Here is a 21,432-nt window from a genome sequence, read left to right as displayed (position 1 = left end):
CATATATTTTTCACAGGGTTTTCAGACACCACATGTTGACTAAATTAGCCTCAGCTTGGACACAAAGAGAGAAGCAACAAATGTTTATTGTGGTCTAAAAGGTGGTAAAACTCCTATTTGTCAATGCATTGGAGCCGGAATCAGACACTGTTATGACATACAGCTGTGGTTGCAGAAAGGACTAGTCTGGGAGTCAATATAACACTCCAACAACTGTGCTTCTGTGGTGGCTGGATTTAATTGTGGGAAAAGGTATATTGCATTAAATGAATATCATATGAAGCAGTCAATACACCTCACTAGGCAGTGTGATTTTTAGATAGATATAACCATCAGTGCTGTAGGTCTCAGGTTTTCTTTTATTGATTGATGGATTTGAACATGTTCACAGGTATGCGCATCCTGGTGAACCTGCTGCTGGACACCCTACCCATGCTTGGCAACGTTTTGCTGCTGTGCTTCTTTGTCTTCTTCATCTTCGGCATCATCGGGGTGCAGCTGTGGGCCGGCCTGCTGAGAAACCGCTGCTACCCTAAGGAGAACTTTACCCTGTAAGTGACATAGACTGTTGTATGTGTCCGTGTTTGCTGTCAAACCTTTTCTGTTATTATTATTATTATTATTATTATTATTATTATTATTATTATTATTATTATTATTATTATTATTATTACATCAGGGCACATTATCACAGGTATAATGAAGATGCAATAATACCCCCTTATAGAGCCCCACATACTGTACATACCTCTTTTTTCTTCCTTCTTCATCACTTCATACTTGTAAAGTATTTATCACACTAATGACTATATTATCAGTCTCATTTGTTCTTTCTTTTTTGCACAGTTTGAATATGAAGACACTCTTTAGCAAGGATTATGTCATTCTTTCCTTAAGTATAGATTTTATTGCTTTCGTCTACCCTGTTTTCCATCACACTCTGATGCTACAAAGCACCAGCACGGGATGTTGTCCCACTTTATAACTGAGATGTGATTAGGTTCCAGCTGCATGCCTCCGTATTCATGACCCTACATGACAGCGTCACCCACCGAGCCGGTGTGAGAGTGACAATCACCAGCTCTACTTGCTCTGCCTGTGAGCTGACATCAGCTCACCAGAGACATGCAATTTAATGTGTGTGTGTGTGTGTGTGTGTGTGTGTGTGTGTGTGTGTGTGTGTGTGTGTGTGTGTGTGTGTGTGTGTGTGTGTGTGTGTGTGTGTGTGTGTGTGTAAATATTAGCACATCGCTTAGTCACTCTATGTGCAATGTTCGCCAGGATTTCCCTGCTGGTTTTGTCATTTGAATATGTGAGTGAGCTATCAGTTATACTCATGTTGCTGTTTACTTTCAAATAAAGGTTCAATTCCTTATCTTTTTCTGTTTCATTGGACAGTTGTTTTAATTATTTAGAGATAGCTTTATCTGTTGGACTGATTTCCTTTGGCCTGATTTTGTGCAGCCCTCCATAGTACCAGTCCAAAATAACAAAAAAATAAAGAAATGTACACAAAAGACAATCAAAATTATTCCAAAAACACACAAGATGACTTCAAAAATATCAGAACAAAATACACAACAACTACAAAAATACACAAAATTATATATATATATATATATATATATATATATATATATATATATATATATATATATATAATGACAAAAAACACACTCAAATGAGACCTTATTCACAAAATGACTCTAAAAAACACAAAACCCTGAGTTACTCCCTGTATTAAAGCTCAGATTGGTCATTATTCTGAATACTGACATAAATTTTGATAATTTGGCCCTCGGACTAATTTTATGCGGCCCCCAAAGTAACCGCACAAACCGACTCAAAATATACACAAAAAGCAACAACAACTATCAAAATGATTCCAAAACCAAAAATTATGAAAGAAAGAAATGTACTTAAAACCCTGGTCATTGGAAACACCAGCATTACAACTTACTATACGCTGACAGTACACAAGATGAGTAAAAAAACAAAAATAACAGCCAGCATACCCAAAAACATTTGAAAGCACCAAAAAAAATAAAAAATAAAAAATAAATGACTACATTCAAACGTACAATGGCTTTAAGACACAGCACTAAGTAGGGAAGAAGGCCTGGGTTCAATGAGATTTTGCTCTCACACTCCCTGTTGTCCTCATCAGTGCATTAGGTCATGTTGTGTTAATCTCTTACTGAACTGAATGTTTGGTCTTGGTTGCTTTGCTACAAAGAATATGGCTCTATTCATGTGGGTCATTGTGCTTGGAGCTTAATTTGCGAGGTCTCAGTGAGTTAGCACTGAAGGGCTATTATGCTAAGTGAGGGGCTAATGTTGGTTATAATAATAGAAAGGGTTGAGTGTTGGAGTCCCATTTAAAATCTTTCCTCCTTTGATCACTGGCCTTTTTCTTGATTTATATGTGTTCTCTCTGCCTTTTTCTGGACTGTTTCATTCTTTAGTATCACTGTCTACATTTGGCTTCGCTCCATTAACTTTCATCTTTTATTTATTTTTTTACTTCTGCAACCTAAAAAAGACGCAGAAAGCTTTGCAGCTTTAAGAATCCCAGTGAAAAGAAAATCGTACAAATGGCCCGAAGAAAAGGCCAAGGCCATTGTGCTCATGGGTGATTTATTCATGTTCGACGTATAAACATGCTTTTATATCTATACAATCTGTACACCAACCCTTCCAACAATCCCTCTCTCTCCTGAAGGATTTTCCTTCATGTTATATTCCATCCTTAAATCGAATTTCTCAGTAACCTTTTTTTTTAGTCCTCCGTCTTCTTCGTGATCTTTTCCCTCTGTCTTGCTCAGTTAGCAGGTGTGATCTCAGTGTGTTTCCAGTTTTGCGGTGCCTTGCCCAGTCGACAGCAGAGAGGCAAAAGCCCTCATTCATGCTCTACTACCTTGACAGAGACCTTCTGTGCCTTCATTTTATTTATTTATTTATTTTTTTTGTTGTACGCTTGTTATTCTGTTTTGCCTGCAAAAAAAACGTTTGACTCTCACTGACTTCTGGGTGCTGCCTTTTTTCTTTTTATTGCTGTTCTGTCAAGCTCTTTATCCAGCTTTGCTATTAGCCACAGTGTATCAGTTTACGCCTTTAAACTTAATCAATGAGTTTAAGCTGCTCACATTGGGAAACAGAACAAGCCGTCAAGGCCTGAGTCGCTATTGATCCATGAATCACTGCACACGAGCATGTGTGTGTTTTGTTGTTAGTCGTATACTGTCCAATGACATGTCAGCAGTATTTATGCGACTTTTGACCAGTGAAAAGTGAAGCAAAGAGAGAATTGGAGGAAATAGAAAAAAGGAAGATGAGTAAAAAGAGCAGAGATTCTTAAAAAAAAGCACAACTCACCAGGGGAAGAGAAAAATATGACATTTCTAATAAGAAAAATAAGCTAAAAAGATGCAAAGAGAGTGTACCAGAGCTTGTTTATTAAATATGCTGTAAGGCAAGATGTCATTTGCTTCAATCAGAGTATATGATACAAACATACTATAGTTCTGTACCCGCCAAACCTTTAGAGATGGGCTTTTTTTTCTCCTTTTTTTATTTAAAGAGTAACTAAACCCCTGCTTTCTGCTGACCTGCCTTTTTAAAAATGCCTTGTTATGGGCGTTACTTCTGTAGCAATAAGACACACCTAGTCAGGCAGGAAGACACGCACAGCAATGAGAAGTAAATGCACGTCCGCGCACACACAGACACAGACGGGGATACTCACATGATGTGTCTGTAAATACACACATAGCTTAAAGGTCTCATGTCATGCTATTTTTCACCCATCTCCATTTGTTCTAAGAACCCCAAAAACATAGTATTTGAGGTTTATTTTCCCAAACTCGCCTGTTTTCCACAGTTTTAGCCTCTGAAAAGTCACTTTCTGAGCAACTCTATACACAAGCAGGCTGATTTGCGGGATACTTATGCATAATCATGAGTGGGCGTGTCTATAGACGGGACACTGATTTCCTCATCCCCGCACGGTGACGTAGGGCCAGAGGACAGCCCGCCCTCCTCCCACCCACTCTGTAGCCGAGCTCATGCTGCTTTACAAACACAAGACAGAGCGTGGGGGCGGGGCGTCCACCGGTACATACGTACATAGACTGTAGAAAATACATACATAGCACTGCACAAAGGACGCTGAAATGCTCACCTTCGTGGGCGTGTCTGTTTACATGTCAATCACGGCAGAGAGCTTCCTGGAGGTGCGGCTTCTCCAGCTCAGTGCCACGTCAAATTCATCATCAAAACGGGAACGTGTCACTAAATTGGAGCGAGGTGTTTGGGTTCACCCTGCAGTAAGAAAGGAGCAAATCACCCTCTAACTAACGATTGAGGGAATCAATGAAAAAAACACTTTGGGCATGTGTATGAAGCCCAAATAGCACTTTTATGATGTTTAAAGCACAGAAAAGTCGATTTAGCATAACATGGGCCCTTTAGTGAACCCACTGATTAGAGCAGAATCTGCTCTTTATAGAAGCACAGAGTCAAAAACATCACCACATTGGAGCGCAGCTGAGAATCGCGGTTTAAGTGGATGTAGAGGTGGAAAACTCTGGTTGTAAATGTGCAGCAAAACACACAATAGCAGCTTTAAAAAACATCCGAAGTAGTAATGAATAAAACAAGATTTCTTTTTTTTTTTAAATGTGTAGAAAAGCAATATAACCCTAAATGAAGAGATAAATCTGATAAATTAGGTGTGACCCAATGCACCGGAATGCTCCCCTTGGGTTGTATATAAAATAGAAAAGGATTCTTTATAAAAGTAATTAAAATGTATGCTGCTTCTTTTTCTTTAAAAAATGTGCACATATTTTGCTTATTCGTAATACATTGAAAACATTTTACGATATATGCATTTTCAGTACAGGTACCCTCTAATGGATTCTGGGAAAAAATAATGTGTCAAATAAATCAAACAAAGCAAGTAGTCTATGCAGAGCAATAGAGAAAATCAGCAACAGAAATAACACACAAGGTCCAGTTACCCTGAGTGTGTGTCTACTAAGAATATGGGTCAACTATTCACACTCTGTTTGTTTAGTCCACAGGAATGCCTGAATTCACATCCTTGAACCCAAAACACGTACAAGGTTAGGTTTTGCTTGGAAAAAAAAAAAAAAAAAGAAAGAAAAAAATGCAGCAGGCACTTAATTAAAAATATGCTACACTATGCAAGAAAAAATGCATTGTGAAGTTTAGGCTTTAAGGGAACCTGTAGGGAACTTAAATTGCAAGCTCATATATAATACTAGAGGTTTGATCATCATAAATCCTTTTGAAGTGGCCACAAGCACTAAAGAACCATTGCTCAGGAGGGAATGCTCACCACCGTCTTACCTCTTTTAAGGAATGGTAGTGACACAACCACATTGTATTGGATCTGCCTTCGAGTTAGCCATCGTGCATGTCTCTAATATGTTAAAGTATCATTTATTCAAACAACTTCATTGAGGAAATTTGATTCAAATATCCTTAAAAATGTTGTCTGAATAAATTAAACCATAACATATTATTTTAAAAAAGAATTACTTTGCATGTCTCTGGTCCAGTTTTCCTCCCTGGAATTACTAGAGTATCTTCTCTGTCTCTTCCACCAAGACTTTCTTTTTTATTCTTCTTTTTTGCCGCGACTTTCAGGGATGGATACACAAAGATCTGAAATAAAGGGTGGTAATTCAGTTGCTTTTCTAAATCCTTTAGTGATTCAATTTCATCACTGAGGCGGTGATGTTGCATTTGAAACCACACGAACTTGTGCGTCACGCAGCAGCAGCTGTGATCACTCAGCTGCTGCTGCACGATTAATTAAAACTCTGACAGATGCAGACTTCTGTCCACGTTGGTCACAGTGATTCAACTATTTTCATACCATGTCCAACGTAAAGTCACAGTTGATCCACTACAGAGTGAAACAAGCGTCCTTATGCTGATGAGGATGGACCACAAACTGTTCACACAAGTATTTTAATGAGGCTCAGCTCAGGTCGCTTTAAACAATTTATATTTAAAACGGCGTATTATGGAAGCCAATAGTTGTGTTGCAAACATCCCTCTGTATTAAAGCAGGACGCTCTGTGGCCGGGTTATTTTCTCATGTCTCCAGAGCATCTAACTCGGTCACACTTTACAGCGATGATGTTCTCTTCCTCAATATGCACATCTTTTGTTTGTTGGCAATACGCAAAACACAGGTACCATGTGCTATCTTTTGTAAAATTATGTTATGTTTTTTTAATGTCTACAGAATTTGTACACCATGTCTGAAACATAATTTAGGACATTTAGGGTCACATATCAGCTCTAGAAAGCAAATCCACATTTGCTTCATAAATCAGTTCCTGTGCTTCATGTGGTTCTCCGATTCCTAGAAGTTACAAATGTGTGATACCTATGAAGTGATGAGTCTATGCAGATGGTGACAATCAGCTTGATTCAGTCTTTGAGGATGTGTATTTCCAAGATTTTGATTCACAATAGGGAGAAAATTGCAGAAAATGCATGAGGTCAATGATGAGAAAGTCCACTGATAGGATGCATTCACAAATGTTCTCACTGCTCACATCAGTGATTATTCTCACTCTGACTTTTTAGATCAACTTGTTTGCCTAAAAAATTATCATGAGAGATTGTTTGATTGTTCTATTAAGGATGTTTAAAGTGAGATTATCTCCTCTGAGTGAAGTAGAGAGAATGAGGTCAGCAGCCTCAATAACAGGAATAGATAAAGTTTGTGTTTGTAAAGCCATAAACATAGCAGTTTAAGCACTTTTAAATTAATTGTTTCGATGGGGTGTCAATTGTAAAGTTGTGCATGATCAAATAAACAACATTTAGCAACAAACTGCATTTAAAAACCATATGTGATTTTTTTAATGTTACTTTTGACCACATTCTCAGGAATATTTGTGATATTTTCTTTCTTGTAAAAATATAATGTCAATGTGAAATCTAAATGTTACATTTAAATATTAAATATTATCTGAATGTTAAATGTTAAATCTAAATGTCACGGATAAAACTAAATATTAGTTGCTATGCAAATTAATTTGAAGTACCAGAATGAAAACTTATTGACGCTCATTGTTTGCATCAATGAGCATTTATTATGGTACTCCGGTAAATTTGTGTAGATTTAGATTTAACATTAAACATTTAGATTTAAATGTATATTTCACATTTATATTTAGATGTATATTTCACATTTATATTTAGATGTGATTTTTAACATTTAGATTTAGATGTATATTTCACATTTATATTTAGATGTAATATTTAACATTTAGATTTAGATGTAATGTTTAGCATTTACATTTAGAAGTAATGTTTAACATTATATTTTTACGATAATTTTTTTTCACACAAATTTTACAAATATTGCTGAAAATCTGGTCAAAAGTAACATAAGAAATGAACATACATTTTTTAAACGTGGTTTGTTCAATGTTGTACAAAGTTGCTATTAATTTTAGCATACTCACCTGTACAATTGGTGCCCCATAAGTTTTGACATGAAAACTAAATGTTTTACCTCTGAAAAGTCTGCAATGACAATTAAAAGTTGTCATACTATTTTATGTACAAAGAATGTTGTCTAAAACTATCTAACCTTGTGCGTTTACTCACTTTGCAGCTCTTCAGGCATGACCCTGCCGGCTCCATATTACCGTCCTGATGAGGATGATGAGCGGCCTTTCATCTGCTCGTTGGCGTCTCATAACGGCATAATGTCATGTACCGATGTGCCGGCTCGGCGAGAAGGAGGACGCACATGCTGCCTGGACAAGGAGGACGCTCTCCACAGACAGTCATTGGGCCTGAGTCCTGAACCTCTGACAAATGGGACGGGTGCACTGGGTCTGTGCATCAACTGGAACCAGTATTACACTCGGTGCCACACTGGAAATGTTAATCCTCACAAAGGCGCCATTAACTTCGACAATATAGTCTATGCTTGGATTGTTATTTTTCAGGTATGTTTCCTCGGGCTATAACGGCAAAGTATTTAGAACTCGCCTATTGTATACCTTACAATAATTAGTAAAGATGCAGGAGGCATTCTCACTATTGTTATCCGTTTTTTATTCCGTTGTCGCTAACTCCTCTTACACCGTTTGTCCGATTTTGACAAAAAAGCATACAAAATGTTGCTGAGATTTATCTTCGTACTTTCATAATTTGTAACTTTTAACCTTTTTGAATTATGACGGTTTTTTTTTCCCCATAAAGACAATTTCAACTAAAAACTTAAAAAGTGTATCTGGAGAAAATTGTCTACCCTAGCTTTAATGCTAAGCTAATGTTATTGCTAGGCTAATGTTAAGTTAGTGTTAATGGTAAGCTAATGTTATTGCTAGGCTAATGCTAGGTTAGTGTTAATGCTAGGCTATTGCTATTGCTAGGTTAATGCTATTGCTAGGTTAATGCAAATGCTAGGTTAATGTTAAAGCTAGTGAAATGCTAATGCTAGGCTAATGCTAGGTTAGTGTTAATGCTAGGCTAATGCTATTGCTAGGTTAATGCTATTGCTAGGTTAATGTTAAAGCTAGTCAAATGCTAATGCTAGGCTAATGCTAGCTAATGTGACTATTGCTAATGCTAATTTTCAGCTAATGCATCCTCACTTGCATTTTCTTTAGGAAATGCATATATTGTAGTTCTAATTGGAGTTATTTCTCTTGTGATGATTTCAATGTTTCCAATGATGCCTTGAAAATTATGGTGTGAAATACAATCTGTTTGTTTTGTTTCCCAATCTTTTTTTCCAGGTGATTACTTTAGAGGGATGGGTTGAGATCATGTATTACGTCATGGACGCCCACTCCTTCTACAACTTTATCTACTTCATTTTGCTCATCATTGTAAGTAATACATATTATTTATCCAAGCCACACAACACGTTTTCATGTACGTATCTCATATAATGGCATTGGAATACATCAATCATTACTGAAAGTTGGGTTTTTACCCAAGTCATTAAATCAAGCAATTTCCCAACATATGCTATTTCCTGATAAACAGAACCATATGCTTATAGGAACTGCATGTCTGTTCTGCTGTGTAGATAAAGAGCCCTGCAGAGTGAAAAAAAAAAAAAAAACACCCTTTGCTGATGCTTTTGGTTAAAAAGTGGCCCATGCGTCATGTGTGTAGAAAAGTTTATGAAGAGCTTTATTCATGAATGTAGTTCTCTGGCATTTTGCGAATAACACAAACGGTAACTAAAAAATTGAGCATTTTGATTGGGCAACTATTGTGGCTAAGACTTGCCAAATGTCTACACTGCTCTATCCATCTTTTTCAGAATATATGACTTTTAAAAACCACACTACAACATGACATCATACATGTTGTAAATAAGTATCATTGACTTTCCTAATTAGATATTGCCACTAATGGTTCCTAGAATGTAAAAAATAGTTTTGTTTTCCACAAAATAAGGCCCTCAGGGGCTTGCGGTGAATTAAACTGCAAACATTTGAAAAATCAATAGAAGCCTTTCCACTTCTGAGTTCCAAATTATTTCTTATTTTTCATATTCTTCAGAGCATAATTTGACAGTCCACTACTCTGCAAATTCTTAGCTGATCTACACCATTCAAATATAAAATTGTATTGTTTTCTCATGACGATGATGCTATCTAACTTGTAAAACTAACACTAACTTTTAATGTAATATTAGGCTTTATGCTTTTACTGTGAACTGTTGGATCTCAATATTTAACTCAAAGACACAATTTTAGCACTAAAATGTCTAATCTACAAATAAATGCACTTTGTACAGGTTTCACTGAGACAAAATAAATCTATATATATATATATATATATGTATTGCTTTATCCATCTTTTTCAGAATATATGATCACTACATGACATACCTGTATACGTTGTAAATAAGTGTCATTGACTTTCCTAATGATACCCTTAAATATTGCTTGGAATTGTTCCTCGAATGTAAAAACTACATTTTATTTTCCACAAAAATAAGGCCTTCAGGGACTTGTTGTGAATTAAACTGCACAAATATTTGAAAAACCAATAGAAGCTTGAAGTTCTGTCTTCAATCCCTGTCTGAAGAAGGTGGATGTTATGTAAGTTGGTACTTGGTACTAGTATATATTGTAAATAAATATATATTTTTAAAAAAAAGTGGGAAGTGGATTGACTGCTGCTGCTGCTGCTGCTGCTGCTGAAAAGATCAAAAAGAGGAAAGTATTGTAACCGGAGCTCTGTGCAAGAAGCTGCGTCAGCTTTTTTTATTTCTTTTTTACAAACATGGCCAGATGGTGGCACAATGAAGGTTGTTAAATTCTGCATGGGAATGCCATTGGCTGTCTGTAAACAGCTTTCAGTCCCCCTGTGTAGCAACAGACAAACAATCCAGTCCCAGATGTTTTACTTCCCCTCAAAGCAGATTGAAGAAATATAAATCCCAAACAGGAAAAGCCAGATCAAGAAAACACCAAAGGAAAGCAGAAAAGGGAGAAATAGTCATACAAATAAAGACAGCTAAGAGTCAATGAATGAAGAGTGAGTAAAAATGGTATGCACTCAAACAGAGAATATTAATGGCTGACCTTGTAACCTTTGGTTTGAATGTCTCTGCAATGATTAATGGTGTCAGGATTGCAGGTGTAAACTCTCTCCACTCTTTGGCAAGCGGAACCTCATCTTGGCATCGCAACTCCAAGCAACCTTTTGCAAGACAGTCACGTTACTGGATAATCACATTTGCCTTATGCCACCCAATTGATCATAGTGCCATGTACATTCTACAATCCCATCAATACAGACAGAGTGGGCTCGAAATAAAGACTGGAGTTATCTTGCTAACTAATGTAACTGTTTCTTGTCTAAATGAGACGGAGCACTCTGTGTCCAAATACGGTACAAATGTCGTGACCTTAACATGTTGACACGCTGCTTTATTTGTGTTGCACATATTTCACAAGACAAATTTAGATTTAGATCAAGGCTACGTTCGAATAGTCCCTCCTATTTCCTTTCCTATTCACTTTTCCTTAACCCCTGGAAAAGTTTAAGTGGCGGCCATGATAAGGAGCGTTCCAATTCTCTAAACGCTAAGGAAAGGACATTCAGTGCTTCCTTTATAACCTCCTTTAGCCTAGAAAACACTGATGCATCCTTTACCAAAGGAGACCAGATAGTGCTGACCCACTATTCCTTGCAGCGACAACATTTAAAGGGGACGAGCTCATCCGAGCGTTCACAGAAACTTACCAAGACTGAAAAGGGATGCATATCATAAGATACCAATGTAATAGTATGCCTTAAAATACTTTAAATAAATAAATCACTTTTTTATTATATGCAAGCCATATCATCAGATTATAACTGACATAAAACAGAGTACTCTGTCAATCAAGAAAAAGGGATCCGAGACATTTTCAGCCACATTATTTTTTATTTAACATATTTACTTCACCTCGGAATGCTTTGTGCGGTTGTACTTTTGTATGCCTACAACGTTATGTAGGCCTATATCTTGTATAAATGTAATAATTTCATAAAATCACACTTATTTTGGATTAATGTTGATTTCTGAGGGGAAGGTGAGTGTGGGTAACAATTCTCAATGTCCTCGTAGCCTGTTTTCTTTTGATTTACATTCAAACCTTGTGATATTTGAGATTTTATCAGTGGTTAGAGGCACAGTAGAAAGTGTTATAAATGTGCTTTCAGTAGTCCATTTTCAGAAAGTTGTAGATGTCACTAACCTTTGCTGCTGTCAGACTATCACGTCAACTAGTGGAAGTGTGTCTGATTGTCCAAACAACGTGATGGCCTTTCCCTAACTCCTTTAGGAAGTCTCCTAACACCTTTCCTTAAAGGGGGGGTATCATATTTTTTCAGGCACATAGTACAATTCTATAGCATACTCATAACTATGCTACCCAAAATTGTTTGGAAAATGCAGCAAATATCAAAAATAACTTAAAAGAAATGTCCCTCTGTAACAACACTGTTCACGTCGCTTCGATTCCGCCTCTGTCTTTTTAAGAAACTCCTAGCCTGTCTGACACGCCCATGAACACTCCCCCTTCAGTACGTCATCCCAGCATTCACATTCATGGATGCGGCTTACTTCTGTTTTTCTGTGCGCTGTATTTGGTGTCTTTCTATTTTATTTATTTACTTTATCATTTTATCCATTTCCATTGGTCGTAGGCTTACCTCATAAAACTTTTGTACGTTTTCTTTCTTCAAGCCAGAGCAACACCATAACATTATTTTGTATGTATGTAGTTTAATCGGTTTGTTAATCATATGTATGAGGAGCAATTGTTTGGTCGCAACCAAAAGTGAAGTCATTTATAAAGCATCAAACAATACTTTATAATCTATTAAACAACACTGTGATTCTAACACATCAGTATGTCTTACTACAGTACTACATTTAAAACACGGAATATTGTAATATAAGAATAGCAGAGTGTAAGCTTGCTACAATACAATAGAATGGTTATCAAAGTGAGGAATGCCAACACAACAACGTTGAGTTAAAGTATCACTTACCCGTGCTGATGGCTCTGAAGAAGTAGTCTCCTTTAGAGTAGGGATCACATTGCTGTATAGTGTCAGTGTACTTATTAATCCACTTACAAATAAGCTCTTGTTTTGAAAGCAGTCATCTGAAAAGTGCCTGGAACAAACGAAGGCCGCTTCCAAAGATGAACTCCAACCATTGTTGATAAATTGCTTCATCCATGGGAAGTGTAAAAAGAGGGCTGTTTTCTTCACATCAAAACTACATTTTCTCGCTGAAGGCATTTTTAAAAAGTAAAGGCAGGTAGGTACTACGATGAGCAGAGTAGACCAATCGACACGCAGTTCTCTGTCCGAGGTGAGTCCTGGAAGCGGGGGGAGGAGTGCAAGTTTTTTTTATATGTACATAAATGAGTACAGACAACATAAGCCAGGGGTTTCTTAGTAAAGTATTTAAAATAAGTAAATTAAAAGCTAAATCTGCAGAGGCGGGTGCTGTGGGCTGAACTGACGAAGAGAACATGGGGGGGAGGGGCCTCGTCCCCAAGGCAGAGCCTTGTCCCCTCGAGCAAAACAGTAGGAAAATGGCTGCTGGATGTGTGTTTCTCAGGAGGGAATGATACACTAACATGATATAAAGCTTGAAAAACTGATTTTTAAATGATTCCCTCCCTTTAAGCCTGTGATGTCATCTACAGGGTTAAGGAAAAGTGTATTGGAAAGGAGTTGGGAGGGACTATTTGCCAACTAAAAAGAACACCCCCCCTTTTAAACTTTCTGAAATATTCACTTTGTTTGGAAACGCTTAGACAAAGGTCTCATGGGAGCTTTTGTCAGCATGTCTCTGTGTACGAGACATTTTCTTGCCTTTAATAACATTCCTTGTCCCTTATGGTGCAGTGCACACAGTGGAGGTCACCTTGATTGGACTCGTTTTTATTTGTTACACCTTTCCTTTTTTAGTTGTCTAAAACATTCCCCTTCAGTCCTCCTCGTCAATTCTTAGAAGTAACTATATTAAGTGCCCTGGGCTTTCACGTCCGTTAATTGATTCTGAAAATGTGTGCTCCGAGATAATAAACTTAGAGACTCTGAAAGTAGTGGGACCTCTGATGTGTCAAAACTAATCTCATCCCTGTCAGTCTTATATTTGATAAACTGTCAACAGTGACCGAAGTTCAGACAAGTGTCACACTAAAACGTGTTTAACAAAAATGTGTGTTGAAGTTACCAATAGTATCGAGTAATATCAGTAAAGGTGGCCAAGTAAATGGTTTTGGATCTCAGGTGAAACTTTCTCACGGAAGTTTATGAGGAAGTCCATATACCGTAACACCACAACCAGGTCAGTTCGAGGTTACTGAATTGGGCTTGAGACTTCAAGGGGTGTGTGAGGTATCAAGTCTCAGCAAAACCTCAGCAAAACCTCCCTCAGATGTTAGACCGTTTCATTTGACGGAGGTTTCGCTGAGACATGAGTCCGTTTGGTCTGATAAATGACAGAGGTTTTCCTGATACCTGATTCCTCACTCTGAGACCTGAGGATGTCCTAAAATGTACAGCGTATCAGGGGTCAATAACTGACCAATTCGAACTTGAGTATATCGCAGCTATTAGGTGGAGGAAATGACTAATTTCAACATTGATTGGCCTAATTCCACTGCCACATATACATTATATGTGAACCTACTATTTCCAAGCAATAGGTGACATATATCAGTTCCTATGTGATCTGCACTTAGGTTTCCGTCATTTTGTCACAAATTTGCAATTATTTTGGACAAAAGTCTGTCTAATGATTTGAGGAAAGGGGCGCACAGAGGCTTGGTGGTTAACACGTCTGCCTCACAGCAAAAAGGTCCTCAGTTCAAGCCTTGGGGTGGACACTTTAGTCCTTTCTGTGTGGAGTTTGCATGTTCTCCCCATGCTGCACGGGTTTTCTCCGGGTAATCCAGCTTCCTCCCACAATCTAAAAACATGACTGTTTGGTTAGGTTGATTGGAGTCTCAAAATTGCTTGTCGAAGTGAGTGTGAGTGGTTGTGTGTCTGTCTGTGTGTTGCCCTGCGATGGACTGGCACGCTGTCCAGGGTGCACCCCCAACTGACGCCCATCGAGAGTTGGAGATAAGCACCGGCAGACCCTTGTGACCCTGAAAACAGGAACAAGTGGGTCAGAAAATGGATGGATGGATGGATTTGAAAAAATAAAATTGGGAGTACTTTCAACAAGTTGAGGTTTAAAATCATCATGTAATATAAACATGGAAAAAGCTGTGAGCCCCAACAAATGTTGTGTAGTTTCAATGAAGTTGTGTATTTGGAGAGGCAGAGATATCTACAATAGGTGTAGTTGGTAATTTACACTATGAGTCATGTTTTCCATTTCATTGGCCCCTGGTCCTTGAATTTGACACATGGAGCTGTAGAGGAAAATAAGGTATATGTCCAGTGTAAGAAAAATTAATCATTGAATTATTAATCACAAGTTGTGAATCTAAGTAAAACTTCACATTAATCATGAGCAATAATTAGTCAGGATTTACCAAATAATGATAAAGAAGCTACTTAAGATGCAACCATGCGTGTGTGTGTGTGTGTGTGTGTGCCAGCATGCATAATGCAGTGATCATCTGAATGCATGAAACTGGACTGCCTTCCTATATTATGCGTAAAGTTACTGGTCAGAATCACTAAACACACACACACACACACACACACACACACAGTTACAAGCCCAGAGGGTAATCAAAGCACTAGCACCTGTAGACCTGCTTTAACCCACAAGCTACAGATTGGAATCTCTCCGCCTCCTTTCCACACAAAACATGTTCATCTATTGCTGTGTTTCCATTATCCTTGGAAATACGCAAATACACGAGAAAACAGAGTGCGGTACGTGTAAACAGAAGAGGAGACCGGAACATTTTTTAGCATTATACTTTAAAGTTATTAGTGCCACATTAGACGTGAAACAACAAAGAAATATGGAGCGTTATAAGGAGGTTCTGAGCATCTGTCTTCCTGAAGCGAAGTCTCGCGGGATGAGATTTCACGAGAATTACAAGGCTCCAAAACAACCTTCAATGGAAACACGTTCAAATCGCAATTATAGTTAGTCAACATTCAGAAATATCGCTTTTTTTTGCAAAAATATGTAATGGAAACCCAGCTTATGTTTCACTCTCCTCTGTCAGTAATTACAATTGCAAGGATTTAAATATTTTATCACTTCCTGCATACTGGAGGTCAAGTTATAGGGGTTGTTACCAATAAAAATGTACCCATTCACAGTCTTGTGTGTGATTTTAGATTTTAAGTGTTGCTTTCAAATGTTAAATTCTTGTGTATCCGTACAATTTCCTGTGTGCCATCATGTCTGCCCTGCTAAAAATAGCTCTTTCCAAGCAGCAGTCCTATTTTTGAGCTGCTCAACATTAGTCGGTATTGATCTGATCATTGTTCTGTAACCTGCACAAAGTACACCAATAAAAGCCATTTCAGCGCTCCTGTCGTGATTCCCATTAGAGCCACTAAAAGGGTCAGCCACCACACACCATTCATTCACCACGACGCAGTCCATCGTCTTGCTACAAGTGTTCTCCCTCTAGAAAGGAACTCACTTCAGCTCACGATAAGAAAAATGACACAAAGGAAGGGGGAAAATTGAGCTGGGGAGGAACATGGATGTGCCTGTGAGACGTTGAACAGTCATGACAAAACGGATGATGTTGAGTGCAGGCTGGGAGGGGAAGTTAAGTCAAGTCAGAGAATAAAAAGAGAAAGATTGCCAGATGTTGAACTGTGCTTTGGGCATGTGTTGGCTTGGTCTGTCTGCTACAATCAGCCCCCGTTTGGTGGGAAGCCAAGGCTTGAAACCTTTTGCTTGTGTGCTAATATTTCCAAGGGGGAATTCACACACAATATTAAAAACAGAAAATATCCATCGTGTATCCGGCTGCAAACGTTTCGTCCGGACACCTCGGCCTGGTCTTCTCATTGAGAAAATTTGATTAATAGCTTTGTGACCAGATGACCAATTCCATAATTTTGGGTTTTGGATGAATGCTGAGAGAGTCTCCTAGACCCACAAGACAGCAGACAAACCAAGCAGCTGGGGAAGATAGGGAGGGTAGGAGCAAGAAGAAATGCGACCACCTTCGAAGAGAAGTTGAAAACGGATGGAAAGGTGGAAATGTGCAGCAAAAACACACAATAGCAGCTTTATAAAACATACAAAGTAGTTCCAGTAATGAACACGATTTTAAAAATGCGTTGAAAAGCACTATATAAGCTTAAATGAAGAGGAAAATCAGAGAACTTAGGTGTGACCTAATGTAAGCAATAAACCAATCAATGAATGTAAGTCATATTGCACCGAACATAGACACTCCCCATTTATTGTATTTTAAAATGTAAATCAGTTTTTTAAAAAGTACTTCAAATATATGCTCATTATATAAATATATGCTTATGTATATTAAGTATTTAGTTATTTTTGACCAGCTGTTTGTGACCCACCCAGTACAAGTCCGTGACCCACTTTTGGTTCCTGACCCACTAGTTGAGAATCCCTGTGTTAGCTCATTTATCTTGTTGATGTAGTTTACTTTGAATCTAAACTCACCTGATAAGCTCCAGTCTCTAACATTGGCTTTTGGTTTGTCTTCCCAGATTGGTTCATTTTTCATGATCAACCTGTGCCTCGTGGTTATTGCCACCCAGTTCTCAGAAACCAAACAGCGGGAGCACCAACTGATGCAGGAGCAAAGGGCCCAGTGCCTGTCCTCCTCCACCTTGGACAGTATGGCTGAGCCTAAGGGTTGCTACGAGGAAATATTCCAGCTGATCTGTCATGTCATTCGTAAGGCAAAGAGGAGATCGGCAGCTTTCTACTATACACTGAGGGGGAAGCCGCTGCCGCCGGGTGGAGGCAGGAGTAACAGACGTGGACATGCACATGCAGAGCGGCATCATACAGGGCCCCCAAAGAGTAAGTCAAAGAGAATCGTAATCATCTTATTTAAATGCCTATTTGTGCTCAATTACCCACAGAAAGTTATACTGTATGTTTTGTCACTGGCCATATTCTATTTGTATGTTTTGTTGACATAAGCAACGAAACATGAAATCCATCCTATGGCTAAAAATGTCTTCAGCTCAAAGGAGCCATACCGTTCTTCATGATTATTGGTGATAGGGCTGCTCCATCAGTGTTTAGTAATCATTTTTCTTGCATGTCCCAATCTTTGGAGCTATCGGAAATTGTGGAAGTGGTTTTTTTTTAGCCAATAAAACATATGTACTTTATTTATTTATTTTTATTTTTTTAAATAATTGTTTTTTTCTCAATTGTGATATTTTTGTAATCGTTGAGTCTAATAATCAAAATCGTAATTGAATTTCGATTAATTGCACAGCCTTAGTTGGTGGTACTGCTCTATTTAGTCCTGTTTTTTTTTTTTTTTTTTATTATTATTTCAAATTGTCATTTTTAATGACAAAGTAGTTATTTATTTTATTTTGTTGTATTTGCTCAAGCCCTGCGGGTCAATCTGTAAATTTAAAGCACCAAACTCTGCTTGTTATCTGTTCTTGAAGAGTTAAACTGCTGTATGAGTGGAATCGACTAAATCATCAGATGGAGGTGATTGTCTTTTGTAATGAGGAAAAGAGGACTGATGTCAACAAGTACCTTCAGTCTATATCTATATCTAAAAACCAAGTCAAAACCTTGGTGATCTTACATTCAGCAGTCAGATCAATTCTATCACAAAAACATCTTCTACCACCTAAAAAACATCTCCAGAGTGAAAGGTTTAATGACTCAGAAAGATCAGGAGAAACTGGTCCATGCTTTTATCTCCAGCAGACTGGACTATTGTAATGGTCTTCTGACAGGAATCCCCCAAAAGAGCATCAAACATCTACAGCTGGTTCAGAATAACGAGGTCAAAGCACATTAGTCCAGTTTTAAAGTCTTTACAATGGCTCCCAGTCAGCCTCAGAATAGACTTTAAAGTTCTGCTGCTGGTGTATAAATGTGTGAATGGGTTTGGTCCAGAATACATCAGTGACATGTTAGTCAGGTATGAACAGTGATGTGCCATGAACACTAAGGTTGGGTAGGCAGAGCGTTGCAAATCGAGACCACCAATGTCAACACCAATGACAATTTCATATGTTTCTGCTGGCAAGTGTTAATTCAATTCAATTCAACTTTAATTGTATAGCGCACTTTACAACAAAGTCATCTCAATGCACTTATCAAAATCTATAATTCATAATAAGAAAGAAAAAACCCAACAATATCCACATGGACAAGCATTTAGCCATCTAACAAAATCAACATTGAAAGACACCATTAAAAAACATAAACAATTATTCAATATAGCCTCCATACTCTCCTAACAAGATATATCTCATGACACGGCAGCACATCCGTTGATTGTGTTTCAAACACAGAAACATGGAGAAAATTACAACAACAACAACAACTCAGAACAGCCTCAGTGAGGAGCATCCACAAAGCCAATCCTTTACCATTCACTACAGAAAATACGAACAATGTTCTGACTTTACCTTTGCTGAAGCTCTGGTAGCTCAGGTGTTGGTTTGCCATCTTTTAAAAGCTGTTGTTTTTTCTCAAAAGAAAGTTTCTCTATCGTCTCTAGCTCTGTCATCCTACCTGTAGTGTTGTCCCGCCCACTAGCTAGAGAACGTAGCAGCAGCAGCCACGCTGGATCAATTCACTAATGCACTGCACTTACTTATAGCATTTAGCATAGCGCGGCGACGTCCAAAGGCAACTCTCTACGCTGCCTTTTTAGGTAAATGATTTTCATCTTGGGAAACTGACTGCGAATGCGCAAACATATAAAAACATGCTATGGGAACAGAGGCAGAGCAGCAATGTGCTTTTGAGAAGGGGTGTGGCCTCCTCCTGCCTTGTTAAATGCCAATAGTAGGCTCAGGTGGTAGTGGGTCGTCTTCTGATCGAGAGGTTGGGGGTTCGATCCCAGTACCTGACTATGTGTCGAAGTGTCCTTGGGCAAGACACTGAACCCTAAGTTGCTCCCAGTGGTCGACTAGCGCCTTGCATGGCAGTCCTGTCCCACCGGTGTGTGAATGTGAGAGTGAATGGGTGAATGCGCTGATATGTAAAGCGCTTTGAGACTGCTTCAGTGTGGTGATAAAGCGCTATATAAATCAAGTCCATTTACAGTGGAGTGAGACTGTGCAGCGTCTCTACCGTACCAGGAAATAGCAATATTTAGTCATTTGGGCTATGAAAAACACAAATACTGACACTTTCAAACTTATAGGTACTTTTTACAGCAGAATCTAACTTGTTTCTGTCTTTGGATGTTGCAGCTCTTCACTGTCCCCACCAAAGCAATCAAGACCACGGCTCTCAGCCACTGCTGGCAAACTCCATCACTCTTACTGTCCCTCAAAGTCCGGAGGACTGCCCGATATGCACGGCATCATCAAAGGAAGGCAGAAGAGCTTTGGTGGAGTCTGCCAGTGGTGCAAACAATTGTGACGATATTGTAAAGGAGACGGACAAGGAGGAGAACCATTTAGAGGAGAAAGAGGAAACAGAGGGAAAGAAGAAGAAAAAGAAGAAGAAGAAGAAGAGGAGGACTTGTTTTGGATATTGTAAGGACCTTTGGAATGGTATGAGGAAGAAACTTTGGGGCATTGTGGAGAGCAAGTATTTCAGCAGAGGGATTATGATTGCTATTCTCATCAACACCATCAGTATGGGCATAGAACATCACAACCAGGTAAGACTTCTCATTTTCCGCATTTCTCTTCTACTAATATAGATATGTGGATGAATGTGGGAGGGGAGCATTGTGTCACAAAGACTTTTGACAGAGGATAGCCCTGGGATGGAAAAAGTCAAACTAGCTATTAACATAAGACCGGCTACTTTGATGCGAATAGCACAGGATTCTCAGAGACAAAGTGAGGGTGGTCTGCCAAGGCTAAACACACATCTATAGTACACACCCACACTAAGACCGTCTTCCATATTGTATTGTAATGTTTTACTGTGTACACACAAACACATGCAGGCATACATACAAACACAGAAGCTGTTGCATAAGACAGATTTGTCCTTTCTCTCCCTCCATCATCTCCCGCCACTGGTTTCTGTTTTCCTTCTTTGCTCTATTTTCCTTTCCAATGTCCTCTTTCTAAAACGTTTTCATCCTTCGTTCCATGAATCCCAGTGTGCACCTCTCCTTTGCACTTTGCTGCACCGGCTTCTTTGTTTCGTTATTGCAATGTTTCCCAAAGTCATTCCCATTCTAACCCAAGTCTCTCATCTACTCTCTAGTACTTTTTTTTCCCCGTTCTCGGTTTTACCCTTCATCTCCTCGCTTCTCCCATTCGTATCCACCCACACACTATTTGACAACGTTGGGAGTAGTTGCTTTCTCTCATCTCTAGGACTAAAAATAAACTACGTTTTGAGGGAGAGGGGGCCAGCGATGGGGAGTAGGAGAGGAGACTGTAGTAAGAGAGGAATTGGAAGTAGACACCAGGTTACACAGCAGTTTTTGGCCCAAATCCCTTTGCAATTCTGAGAAAAAGTTTTTTTTTTTTTTTTTTTTTTTTTTTTTTTAGAAGGCATGTATGCAGGAGGCCACAATGCACATTGCTTTATGTATGGCTGACTATTTGGTATTCATCCTCAAAGATGAGCAGTGGTACAAGTGTGTACTTTGGCTGTTCAGCACTAAATTCTTCCCTCGTGTTCTTTCTCAAGAGCCTTTAAATGGCGGCCAACCGTCAGGCTGCAGCAGTGGTACAACGTCTCCTTTAAAATATTCATGAATGTCTTTAGATCAGTGGTTTGGGTTGAGAATTGGTCTGGCTCTG

General features: G+C 38.6%; 1 protein-coding gene across 1 annotated transcript in view; it reads left to right on the top strand.

The window, feature by feature from the left end:
• LOC114468623 (voltage-dependent T-type calcium channel subunit alpha-1I-like) overlaps positions 1-21,432 on the top strand; it is a 189,142-nt gene that overhangs the window by 81,223 nt on the left and 86,487 nt on the right. The window contains exons 3-7 of the mRNA XM_028455624.1: positions 392-551; positions 7,667-8,006; positions 8,802-8,894; positions 17,212-17,530; positions 19,912-20,327. Coding sequence (XP_028311425.1) covers positions 392-551; positions 7,667-8,006; positions 8,802-8,894; positions 17,212-17,530; positions 19,912-20,327 — 1,328 coding nt within the window. The remainder of the gene's footprint in view (positions 1-391; positions 552-7,666; positions 8,007-8,801; positions 8,895-17,211; positions 17,531-19,911; positions 20,328-21,432) is intronic.

Source organism: Gouania willdenowi, chromosome 8 (genome assembly GCF_900634775.1).
Source record: "Gouania willdenowi chromosome 8, fGouWil2.1, whole genome shotgun sequence".
In the NCBI taxonomy this organism is placed as follows: domain Eukaryota; kingdom Metazoa; phylum Chordata; class Actinopteri; order Blenniiformes; family Gobiesocidae; genus Gouania; species Gouania willdenowi.
The sequence above is the reverse complement of the archived record's forward strand: the minus strand, read 5'-3'. Positions and strand labels throughout refer to the sequence as shown.